Source organism: Heptranchias perlo, chromosome 40 (assembly GCF_035084215.1).
Source record: "Heptranchias perlo isolate sHepPer1 chromosome 40, sHepPer1.hap1, whole genome shotgun sequence".
NCBI lineage: Eukaryota > Metazoa > Chordata > Chondrichthyes > Hexanchiformes > Hexanchidae > Heptranchias > Heptranchias perlo.
In genome coordinates, this window is record NC_090364.1 from 15,331,495 (window position 1) to 15,344,614 (window position 13,120).

The following is a 13,120-nucleotide window of genomic DNA, read 5'->3' on the forward strand; positions in this document are numbered from 1 at the left end:
CCTCTAAGGCAAGTATATCCTTCCTTAGGTAAGGAGACCAAAACTGTACATAGTACTCCAGGTGAGGTCTCACCAGAGCCCTGTACAATTGCAGCAAGACTTCCTTACTCTTGTACTCCAACCCCATTACAATAAAGGCCAACATACCATTTTCCTTCCTAATTGCTTGCTGTACCTCCAATGGTAACTTTCTGCAGTTCATATACAAGGACACCCAAATCCCTCTGACTACCAACATTTCTTAATCTCTCACCTTTTAAAAAATATTCTGCTTTTCTATTCTTCCCACCAAAGTGGATAATTTCACATTTCCCCACATTATACTCCATCTGCCACCTTCTTGCCCACTCACTTAACCTGCCTATATCCCTTTGTGTCCTCCTCACAGCTGACTGGTTAGAATCTAATCGAAAGGTTCAGATGGTGTATAGTAAAACAGTACTTGGGCTCGGCGTCAAATTAAGTCTGTTAACACTCCTGTGAAGCACCTTGGGACCTTTTACCAGGTTAAAGGTGCTATATAAATGCAAGTTATTGTTGTTGAGTGAATGAGTTACTTTAGAATCGGTTCTAATTACTCGATTGGGACCACCATCTAATCGAGCGGTTCAGGTGGTCTTTAGACAGGAATAGCTTCAGACCTCTGACAGTGCATAGAGCTCCCTCAGTACTACACTGGAGTGTCCGTCTAGTCCAGGAGTGAGACCCGACCCATAGTGCTCGCTAAGAAGGTTTTCCTCTTACACCCAAATTAAAGCACAAACCCAGCCATGTGCAGCGCTATATCCGACTCTGGGAATAGTAGAAACCCTGTCCTGAAGGAATCTTGCATCCCACAGGTGATTTAGTGACACAACGGATAGCACATTGGACTTCTCCGAGTGACTTAGCAGTTAATCAAAGGTCATGGGTTTGAGTTAAATGTTAAATTTTTATAGGCTGCATATAATGACACCACTGTTCCTGGCCAGAATGGAGATGATTGGGTAATTCCCCCGTCAATCCCGCCCGGAGCTCGCACTGCTGGAAGTGACTGGGATTGATTTTACGCACATAATGTGTATTATGTAACTGTCCTCCACTCACTGCATTTTGCTGGAGAAATCACCCTGCTTTTATCGGGAGACGTTGCTGTAGTTTCGGTCATGAGTTCTGTTTGCTGTAGTTCGTACAGACTCTTTTTAAAAAGACTCTGTTTACTGAGTAAATAGACTGTTCGCTGTGAGTCCTGCAATAAGACCCGCCCTTGCCTCCAACTCATTGGCTGACACAGTGGTGGCCATAAACACTCTGAACTTTTATATGCAGGGAGCGGGCAGGAAAATGGGATTGGGATAGACAGCTCCAGTTGAAGAGCTAGAACCGGCACAGTGGGCTGAATGGCCTCCCTCCATTTGTGCTGTAATAGCAATGATTTTATGGTCAGGATAATGAGATTCCACAATATAGGCATACCTGAAAATGAGTTACAGGCTGGAATCTAATCAAGGGGTTCAGGTGGTTTATATATAGGATAACAGATACCCTGGAGTGAGTTACAGGCTGGCATCTAATCGAGGGGTTCGGGTAGATTATACATATAATAACAGATATCTGGGAGTGAGTTACAGGCTGGAATCTAATCGAGGGGTTCGGGGGGTTTATATATAGAATAACAGATACCCGAGAGTGAGTTACAGGCTGGAATCTAATCGAGGGGTTTATAAATAGAATAACAGAAACCCGGGAGTGAGTTACAGGCTGGAATCTAATCGAGGGGTTCAGGGGGTTTATATATAGAATAACAGATACCTGGGAGGGAGTTACAAGCTGGGCTGAAATGAGCTGAAAGAGCAAATCTTTAAGAGTATGTGAACCCTCGTCTGAATCCCGAAGTTAATTCTCAACCTTGACCCCATTTCGTTCTGCATTTCCTTTCCCATTTGCGCTAGGTACTGAGCACAGACTCAGATACTTCCCACAGGGAGGGAGTGAGAGTCACACTGGGGAAGGAGTTACAAGTCTGGCAGCAGGAACGAGCTGAATTATCAGCGCGGGTCCTGTCATTAACAAAAGGCGCTAATCGAGAAAACTTACTGAGCCTGAAGGTGAGAGAAGCTGTTTCAGCACAATCGACTAATCATTAAAGGGATCATCTCCGATTTGTCCCTGGGTTTCTGGTACAGGTGCTTGTCTTGATCACTCTTGCACTTTGTGACATCATCCACAAATCAGCTTGGCTCAACAGAAAGCTCTTGTGCCTCTTGTAAAGGATTTTGGGTTTAAGGGATCGTAAATATAATTAGTCACTAATAAATCCAATAGGGAATTCAGGAGAAACTTCTTTACCCAGAGAGTGGTGAGAATGTGGAACTCGCTACAAGGAGTAGTTGAGGCGAATAGTGTAGATACATTTAAGGGGAAGCTAGATAAACACGAGGGAGAAAATAGGATATGTTTATAGGAACAGGAGTCGGCCATTCAGCCCCTCGAGCCTGTTCCGCCATTCAATTAGATCATGGGCTATCTGGATCTTAACTCCATCTACCCGCCTTGGTTCTGTAACCCTTAATACCCTTGCCTAACAAAAATCTATCAATCTCAGTTTTGAAATTTTCAATTGACCTTGTTAGGGTGACAATTGTAAACAATTTTACAACACCAAGTTATAGTCCAACAAATTTATTTTAAATTTATTCTTATAATAAATTTGTTGGACTATAACTTGGTGTTGTAAAATTGTTTACAATTGTCAACCCCAGTCCATCACCGGCATCTCCACATCATTGTTAGGGTGAGATGAAGCAAAGTGGGAGGAGGCTCATGTGGAGCATAAACACCGGCATAGACTAGTTGGGCCGAATGGCCTGTTTCTGTGCTGTAAATACTGTGTAATTCTACGTGAGCACCACTGCAGACTTGGGGCAGTGCTGAGTTGCCAGAACTTTCTGTCTTTGGATGAGACTATAAGAGTTTGGACTACGTCCCATTACCGTTGTAAAAACCACCTTCCATCGATAAGCCTGCAGTCCCTACGAACTGGAAGTTGACCCTCTGTGTGAACTATCTCCCCTAACACCAGAGATAGGAGGGGACGTCACTCCTGATCTCTCCAACCCCTGGTGAGTAAGTGCTCACATTAAAACGACTGATCAGAATTTATTCCAAGACGTAATTTTTTTTTTATTGAAGCAAGAATAAATTAGCAGATAAAAATAAGAGTCCTTAATCATCACTGGTCCTTTATTTGTGAGACAAAGTAGCAAAGGATTCTGAGTCTCTTAGTCCTTTAATAATTCGGCCTGAATGGAGTCGCCCCTCAGCAGGGTAATGTGGATTATAAAGCCTAACTCAGTGCGTTCAGTGACGCCATTACATTAACGACCTGCCTCTTTCAAAGACACCAAATTGAGGTTGCACCATTTCTGTATTTAGCATTTCAAGGTCTGGAATAATGAAAAAACGCAATAAACTGTAAGTATAGACTGTTAAAACATTCCGAACCCCTGGGTGGCTTTTTGCACCTTCAAACACTTAATATCTCGGTCCCCTACGGAAATGCCGAGGAACCAATGCAACCGATTTTGATCTGGGACCAAGACAGAAACAAAGTCCCTCTTTTGAATATCAAAGTCCACCCAGGACAGGTGGGAGCGGATTACCTGCCACTCAGGCCCTTACATCAAGACAAGGGAATTCGTAACAGATACAGCAGCAGCCACTGAGCTTAGGGTTCCCAACCCTCCAGGACTGCCCTGGAGTCTCCAGGAATTGAAGGCTATTCTCCAGGACACTGCTGCGAGCAACTAGCGAGAGAAATCATAGGGGCATTTAAAAAGAAGGGTTTTGAACACTTCTGTTTATTAGTTATCAAAATATTTGAGCTGGGGGGGGGGGGGAATAGACTGTTTGACTGACAGTCAAGAACATCCAATTAGGTAATGAAGAGTCTGCTCGCTTTCCAATTGGCCGTGGGAAGGCGGGGCATCGTGAGGATGGATGTGGGGGGCAACCAATGGCAAGAGCGTGGGGGTGGGGCAGTTGGCGGCAGGAGGTCACGTGATGACACCTCCAGGAATATGTCCGACCAGAGTTGGCAACCCCCACACAGCCTCCATTTTAAAACAGTCTCGGCCCAGTTACTAATTCAAATCAAATCAAATCAAAATCAACATTCAATTCAAAAATTCTTGTAACTTGAAACTGGGTGGACTTCATTTGTTACTGAGGCCCGTCACCTGCTCCAAAGATCCCATGGCACTATCTGAAGAGCAGGGAGCTCTCTGGTGTTCTGGGGCTCCCTTCACCAAGCCACCAAAAAGAACAGATTCACCAGCCGTTCATCTCATTGTTGTTTGTGGGATCTTGCTGTGCCAAAATGGCAACCATGCTTGCTGACATAACAATTACTGTACTTCATTGCATGGAGCTGTAAGATCATCGAATCATAGAATAATACAGCACAGAAGAAGGCCATTCTGCCCATCGTGCCTGTGCTGGCTCTTTGAAAGAGCTATCCAATTAGTCCCACTCCCCTGCCCTTTCCCCATAGCCCTGTACATTTTTCCCCTTCAAGTATTTATCCGATTGCCTTTGTCTCTGAGGGAGGAGATACACTACAATATAAATATGTCTTCTTGCAATGTTTTTGCAGTGTGAGTGAGGCTTTGCGATCCAGCGGGAGGTGACTGTGGTGCACGTTTATAAGATGGATTGGCGCAGCTCTGCCTGGCACCTCCACAGGGGTGACAATGGCTCTTCGGCCCAGGGGGCATCAGTCATCTGCTCATCACCACTGTGTTTTTAACCCTTACTTACTGCTGGAGTCTGTAACCCCTGTCAGTTTAAGCAGAAATACTCAAAAGAACTTGCAGAAATAAAGGGAACTAATTATAAGAAAGACTTGCATTTATAGAAGGCCTTTTACAACCTCACTTCCCAAAGCGCTTTACAGCCAATGAAGTACTTTTGAAGTATAGTCACTGTTGTAATGTAGGAAACATGGCAAATTGCGCACAGCAAGATCCCACAAACAGCAATGTGATAATGACCAGATAATCTGTTTTTAGTGATGTTGGTTGAGGGATAAATATTGGCCAGGACACCGGGGAGAACTCCCCTGCTCTTCTTCGAAATATTGCCATGGGATCTTTTACGTCCACATGAGAGGGCTGACAGGGACTCGGTTTAGCATCTCATGAAAAACCTACAAGGGGTTATAGACAGGCTGGGTGAGTGGGCGGAGATTTGGCAGATGCAATACAATGTTGGAAAATGTGAGGTTATGCACTTTGGCAGGAAAAATCAGAGAGCAAGTTATTATCTTAATGGCGAGAAACTGGAAAGTACTGCTTAGGTGAGACCGCACCTGGAATACTGCATACAGTTTTGGTCTCCATACTTAAGAAAAGACATACTTGCTCTCGAGGCAGTACAAAAAAGGTTCACTCGGTTAATCCCGGGGATGAGGGGGCGGACATATGAGGAGAGGTTGAGTAGATTGGGACTCTACTCATTGGAGTTCAGAAGAATGAGAGGCGATCTTATTGAAACATATAAGATTGTGAAGGGTCTTGATCGGGTGGATGCGGTAAGGATGTTCCCAAAGATGGGTGAAACTAGAACTAGGGGGCATAATCTTAGAATAAGGGGCTGCTCTTTCAAAACTGAGATGAGGAGAAACTTCTTCACTCAGAGGGTGGTAGGTCTGTGGAATTTGCTGCCCCAGGAAGCTGTGGAAGCTACATCATTAGATAAATTTAAAACAGAAATAGACAGTTTCCTAGAAGTAAAGGGAATTAGGGGTTATGGGGAGCGGGCAGGAAATTGGACATGAAGCTGAGTTCGGATCGGTCAATGCCCTGTGGGTGGCGGAGAGGGCCCAGGGGCTATGTGGCCGGGTCCTGCTCCGACTTCTTGTGTTCTTTAGATTTGTGGTTGGGATCAGATCAGCCATGATCTTATTGAATGGCGGAGCAGGCTCGAGGGGCCGATTGGCCTACTCCTGCTCCAATTTCTTATGTTCTTATGTTCTTAGTACAAAGGGATCTGGGGGTCCTCGTGCAAGAAAATCAAAAAGTTAGTTTGCAGGTGCAGCAGATGATCAAGAAGGCCAATGGAATGTTGGCTTTTATTGCTAGGGGGATAGAATATAAAAACAGGGAGGTATTGCTGCAGTTATATAAGGTATTGGTGAGACCGCACCTGGAATACTGCATACAGTTTTGGTGTCCATACTTAAGAAAAGACATACTTGCTCTCGAGGCAGTACAAAGAAGGTTCACTCGGTTAATCCCGGGGATGAGGGGGCGGACATATGAGGAGAGGTTGAGTAGATTGGGACTCTACTCATTGGAGTTCAGAAGAATGAGAGGCGATCTTATTGAAACATATAAGATTGTGAAGGGTCTTGATCGGGTGGATGCGGTAAGGATGTTCCCAAAGATGGGTGAAAGATGGGTGAAATAAGATTGTGAAGGCATTGGCAAAACTGAGATGGGGAGAAACTTCTTCACTCAGAGGGTAGTAGGTCTGTGGAATTTGCTGCCCCAGGAAGCTGTGGAAGCTACATCATTAGATAAATTTAAAACAGAAATAGACAGTTTCCTAGAAGTAAAGGGAATTAGGGGTTACGGGGAGCGGGCAGGAAATTGGACATGAATTTAGGATCAGATCAGCCATGATCTTATTGAATGGCGGAGCAGGCTCGAGGGGCCGATTGGCCAACTCCTGCTCCTATTTCTAATGTTCTCATCTGAAGGAAGGCACCTCCAACAGGGCAGCACTCCCTCAGTACTGCACTGGGAGTGTCAGCCTAGATTTTGCACTCAAGTCTCTGGAGTGGGACTTGAAAACACGACCTTCTAACTGAGAGGCGAGAGTGCTGCCCACTGAGCCACAGCTGGCACCGTGGTTATAATTACAGTTGTTTGCGATGGTTGTTAAGGGGATCACGGATAGTATTTTTAACGTTTTTCCCTCCTCTACTTGTCGGGGTGCAGTGCCGTAAGTTTCAGTTGCTCTCTGGACATTCTTTATATGCGAGTTGAGGCAGCAAATTGCAGCGGCCTATTTGAGCAGGAGCCAGGCCTGATTCCAGCTGTGCTCACTGAGGCAGACACCAGAAGTGAGAAACCTGGTCAATGTTTCTCGGGAACCGGGGGACATTGGCAAAAAAAAGCCAAGGGAGAGATGAGGAGAAATCTTTTTACTCAGTGATTTGCGATGATCTAGAATCCAAGGCCTGAAAGGGTGGTGGAAGCAGCTTCAATACGAACATACGAATTAAGAGCAGGAGTAGGCCATTCGGCCCCTCGATCCTGCTCTGCCATTTGATAAGATCTTGGCTGATCCGATTGTGACCTCAACCCTACTTTCCCGTCTACCTACTATAACCTTTGACTCCCTCGTTAATCAGGGATCTATCTAACTCAGCCTTAAAAATATTCAGTGACCCTGCCTCCACCGCTCTCTGGGGAAGGGAGTTCCACAGACTCACGACCCTCAGAGAGAAAATTTCTCCTCATCTCCGTCTTAACTGGGAGACCCCTTATTTTTTAAACTGTGGCCCCTAGCTCTAGTCTCTCCCACAAGGGAAGTAACTTTCAAAAGGCAATTGGATAAATACTTAAAAAGGAAAAATTTGCAAGGTTATGGGGGAAGAGCAGGGGATTGGGACCAATTGGATAGCTCTTTCAAAGAGCTGGCATAGGCACAATGGGCCGAACGGCCTCCTTATGTGCTGTATGATTCTATAAACGTTTTCTTGCCAAATGGTCTTTGGTTCAATGAAAAGTGCACCCCGACCCTCCCTCCTCCCCCTCCTGTCTTACCTCCAATTCACAGGTATCTCTGTCACCCGTGACAGAGGAATTCCCAAAGTTGTCATGGCTCTTTCCTGTAACAAGCGCCCGTATCCGTGCAATTTCCTCAGACAGCTGGACGTTCAGTTCCTGGAGAAGAAAGACAGAAACGTGAATAGGACCCGAGTCAAACCCTTGGTGGTAGATGGCCCGTTCACTACTTGTCTTCTGTTCAGGCTCTCGAGGTTACAATCCAGAGGAAACGAGGAGGTGTTAGAGATAAGATAAACTCTAGATAAAGACATACCTGCATAATATCAGTTACTGCACTTCAAACGTGACATTTCTTCATGATAAAATATTACGTAAATACAAGTGGTATAATTAGTATTAGCTGAACCATTCACTTTATAGAATTGCAATGGACCAAACCCCTCACCATTCACTCCCATCGTATAGAATTCCAATGGAACAAATCTCCTGAATATCAGAGAATCGCACAGGTCCCTTTCCAGGAGTGCTATCTGACCTGCCCGATCTGCTGATATTCACTCTGCCGAGGAGATCCAATGTGTCTGGGCACAGACCCTGGAAAATCTCCCCTAGAATGTTCCTGTTTACCAAATTTTTATCATTTGCTTCACAATTTCCTCGTTTATCTCTCCTACCCGTTATTTAAGAAGGGTAGGAGAGACAAACTCGGAAATTATAGGCCTCTTCGTCTAACGTCTGTTGTGGGGAATTTACTAGAATCTGTTATTAGTGGCAGATGGAGTTCAATGTGGGGAAATGGGAGGTCATCCACTTTGGACCTAAGAAAGACAGATCGGATATCAGACACCTAAACCCCTGTGCTCCTCCACAGCTCCTGGTCTCTCACCATTAAGAAAATATTCCAACTTGTATTTCTCAGATCCAAAGTGGATGATCCCACAATCCCCCCCATCTGTCGTCTTTTTCTGCCCACTCACTTAGTCTGTCTATGTCCCTTTGCAACTTCCTGTTCCAATCTATACAATTTACTGTGCCTCCTGGCATAGTGTCTCCTGCAAACTTGGATATACAGCTCTCTACTCCTTCGTCCAAGCTATTAATATATACGATGAAAAGCTCAGGCCCCAGAACAGATCCCTGGGGGACACCACTTGTGATATCCCGCCAATCAGAGAACATTCCCTTTATCCCTACTCTCTGTCTCCTTCCTCCCAACCAATTACAGACCCATGTCACGAGGTTACATCCAGTTCCGTGTGCTCTCATTATTGCAAGTAATCTCTTGTGTGGAACCTTATCAAATGCCCATATAGACAACAACTATAGACACTCTCTGTCCACCATGCTAGTCACCTCCTCAAAAAAATCAAGTCGATTAGTCTGACATGACCACCCTTTTACAAATCCATGCTGACTCTCTTTGATCAGCTATCACTCTGTCTCATCTATTTCTTTTCACACTCTGGGGTGGAAAAAATCTGCTCCTGGAGATTTGTCTACCTTAAGTCCCATTATTTTCTCCATTATATTAAATCCACTAAGTTCCACCCCTTGGCATATTATATCCTCTTATCCCATTTCTAACATCTCATCTGTGAAAACAGATACAAAGTATTCATTTAACAAGTCTATCATTTCCTTATTATCCATTATAATCTCACCTGCATCTGTCTTTAATGAGTCCTCATTCCCCTTTTCCACTCTCTTTTAGCATATTCATAAAACTTTTGCTGTTAGCTTTGATCTCCCTTTCAAGTTTTTGTAAACTATATGCCCCTCTTGCACCTCACTGCTTTCTTTGTATCCCTTTGTTGCTTTTTACAGCTCCCCCAGATTCAATCCCTGCTCGCTGCTGAGCAATCTGATCCGAACCCTGGCACACTGCCTAGGTTCCCCGGTGTGACCGCTGACCACTTCACCCTGCTGGAAAGTGTGGGCCTCAGCTGCTGCGCCACCCATGGAGGAATAGCTCGGTGCAACAAAGGGCTCAAAAGACACCAGAATTTTCGACCCTCCTTAAACATACAAATTGCGCCCTGGGTCCGGGGAGTGGCCATTTTTTGTTCAAGGAGGGTGAACATGTAACTGCAGATCAGATTAGTCTGACATCAGTTGTGCGAGTCCAGTGATCTGCCGCCAGGAGGCCCAGTAAATAAGTGGCAGGGGTGAGGGGGAGGAGGCAGAGGAGGCATTTCTGAGAGTGCAGCCGCAGGATTTAAAGCTTTTCAACAAGATAAAAACACGGCTCCAACAAGAACCAAGAAAAAGGCAGCCTCAAACTTCTGGGCAAGAGACATAGAAGTTCTTCTATCTGAAACTAGGCACTGGGAGGATGCAATAGTGGGAGTGGGTGGCAAGAAAGCTGCCCATTCAGCAGCAATCAAGTCCCACAGGTAATGAGGGCCAATTTCCAAACCCACAGGACCCCTCTCCAATGCAAAAGAAAGACTTGCATTTATATAGCGCCTTTCACAACCTCAGGACGTCCTAAAGCGCTTTACAGCCAATGAAGTCACTGTTGTAATGTTGGGAAATGCAGCAGCCAATTTGCACACAGCAAGCTCCCACAAACAGCAATGTGACAATGAGCAGATAATCTGTTTTAGAGACGTTGGTTAAGGGGGAAATATTGGCCAGAACCAGGCAGCATGAGGTTTCATGATCTCATAAGGTCAGCAAAGGTCAGTGTGTTGGCTGCAATCTGCCGTTAATGTATATTTTGTACAATTCGTCACGAGACCTATATTTACCCTAAAAGTTTACTAAACGTGAAAACCTTCACATGGAAGGTTTCCTGTAATGCATGCTTGCCTGTTGAAACCCATCCCTGCGGGAATTCCAGAGAATTACATCAAACTTACAGCACAGAAACAGGCCATTCGGCCCAACTGGTCTGTGCTGGTGTTTATGCTCCACACCAGCCTCCTCCCACCTCTCTTCATCTAACCCTTTCAGCATGTCCTTCTATTCCTTTCTCCCTTATTTGCTTTTCTAGCTTCCCCTTAATCTTATTCGCCTCAACTTCTCCTTGTGGTAACGAGTTCCACATTCTCACCACTCTCTGGGTGAAGAGGTTCCTCCTGAATTCTTTATTGGATTTATTAGTGACTATCTTATTTATGGCCCCCCCAGTTTTGGACTCCTGCACAAGTGGAAACATCTTCTCTACCCTATCAAACAATTTTATAATCTTAAAGACCTCTATCAGGTCACCCCCCAGCCTTCTCTTTTCTAGAGGAAAGACCCCCAGCCTGTTCAGCCTTTCCTGATAGGTATAACCTCTCAGTTCTGGTATCTTCCTAGTGAATCTTTTCTGCACCGCTATATCCTTTTAATAATATGGAGACCAGAAATGTGCACAATACTCCAAGTGTGGTCTAACCAAGGTTTTATACAAGTTTAACATAACTTCTCTGCTTTTCAATTCTGTTCCTCTAGAGAAGTGATGAGAATTCTTAAATAGTTGTCAATTTAAACAGTCTCTAACTGACAAATAATAAACATCCTTGTGCCATGCCAGAAAAGCCTGGGTACAATTCCTGAGGTGGAGAAGGAACAGCAGAAACATAGAAAATAGGAGCAGGAGTAGGCCATTCGGCCCTTCGAGCCTGCTCCGCCATTCAATATGATCATGGCTGATCCTCTATCTCAATACCATATTCCCGCTCTCTCCCCATACCCCTTGATGCCTTTCGTGTCTAGAAAGAGGAACAAAGATAAATCCTGGGGACTCGCTCAGTGAATGCTGTAGGGGATGCAGAGGTGGGAGGGCTTCACCCACAGATGTTTGGTGTTGAGCGGTCAATACTTTGAGGAGACCCTTACACGAGCCTGATGGGAAGGAAAAAGCAGGAAACTCATTGGCTCAGAAATCTGACGGCACGCGCCCATTTTTCAGCAGCAAAATGGTCGCCAAGCATCAATATGGCGGACAAGCTCGTTACATCCGACGACGAGGGGAATTCCCACGAGGACAGACATTTTGCAGCTTCCTGTTAATTTTAGGGTAATTCCCCAATTTCGAGCGAGACTTCCAAATATAATACAAGAGTAAAGAAGTAATGATAAATTTGTACAGAATATTGGTCAGGCTACAGCTAGAGCACGGTGTCCAGTTTTGGGCCTCATTTTAAAAGGACATTAAAGCCATAGAGAGTTTACAGTGTAGATTCACCAGGATGATCTCAGTGATGGGAAACTATAGTTATGAGGAGAGACTTGAGATGCTGGGACGATTTCCACTGGAGCAGAGAAGGGTAAGAGGAGATTTAATAAGGTTATTAAAATTATGAAGGGTTTTGATAAGAGTGAATAAGGAAAGACTATTTCCTCTGGCTGAGAAGTCGGTGACAAAAGGTGTCATCAGGTTAAAATGATCCCACCACCAGAAAACGGCAACTCTGAAAATACATAGGCCCCGATATTAGCGAGGAGGTGGGATGGCAGAAGGGGGGGTGATTGGGCGCGTGGCAAACCCGCATGAACCAAATTTACCGTTTCCAACGCGATCGCACGTTGATTGATAGTGGTTAATGTCCTCTTCGGGTTTCGCGCCCGGCAGCTAGTCTGATTGACAGGCTGGCAGCCATCAGGAGCTGCAACGCCAGGGGGCAGGAAAGAGAGAGAGACAGACGTCATCCGGCGCTGGACTGGAAGACCGGGGGGGGAAGGTGGGGGGACATCAAGGGAAGATCAGGAGAGTGAAGAGGGGGACAACGGGGGAAGATCGGGAGAGTGAAGAGGGTGACATCGGGGGAAGATCGGGAGGGTGAAGAGGGGGACATCGGGGGAAGATCGGGAGGGTGAAGAGGGGGACATCGGGGGAAGATCGGGAGGGTGAAGAGGGGGACATCGGGGGAAGACTGGGTGAAGATTGGGAGGGTGAAGAGGGGGACACGGGGGAAGATCAGGGGAAGATTGGGAGGGGGAAGATTGGGAGGGTGAAGAGGGGGACATCGGGGGAAGATCGGGAGGGTGAAGAGGGGGACATCGGGGGAAGATCGGGAGGGTGAAGAGGGGGACATCAGGGGAAGATCGGGAGAGTGAAGAGGGGGACATCGGGGGAAGACTGGGTGAAGATTGGGAGGGTGAAGAGGGGGACACGGGGGAAGATCAGGGGAAGATTGGGAGGGGGAAGATTGGGAGGGTGAAGAGGGGGACATCGGGGGAAGATCAGGGGAAGATTGGGAGGGGGAAGATTGGGAGGGTGAAGAGGGGGACATCGGGGGAAGATCAGGGGAAGATTGGGAGGGGGAAGATTGGGAGGGGGAAGAGGGGGACATCGGAGGAAGATTGGGGGGACACGGGGGAAGATCGGGGGGAGATCAGGTGGGTGAAGAGGGGGA

At 46.0% G+C, this 13,120-nt stretch overlaps 1 protein-coding gene across 2 annotated transcripts in view; it reads right to left on the bottom strand.

The window, feature by feature from the left end:
* Positions 1 to 13,120, bottom strand: part of LOC137305738 (myosin phosphatase Rho-interacting protein-like) — a 242,455-nt gene that overhangs the window by 10,182 nt on the left and 219,153 nt on the right. For both annotated transcript variants that reach the window (XM_067974676.1, XM_067974675.1), the window contains exon 30: positions 7,812 to 7,931. In XM_067974676.1, the coding sequence (XP_067830777.1) occupies positions 7,812 to 7,931 (120 nt within the window). The remainder of the gene's footprint in view (positions 1 to 7,811; positions 7,932 to 13,120) is intronic.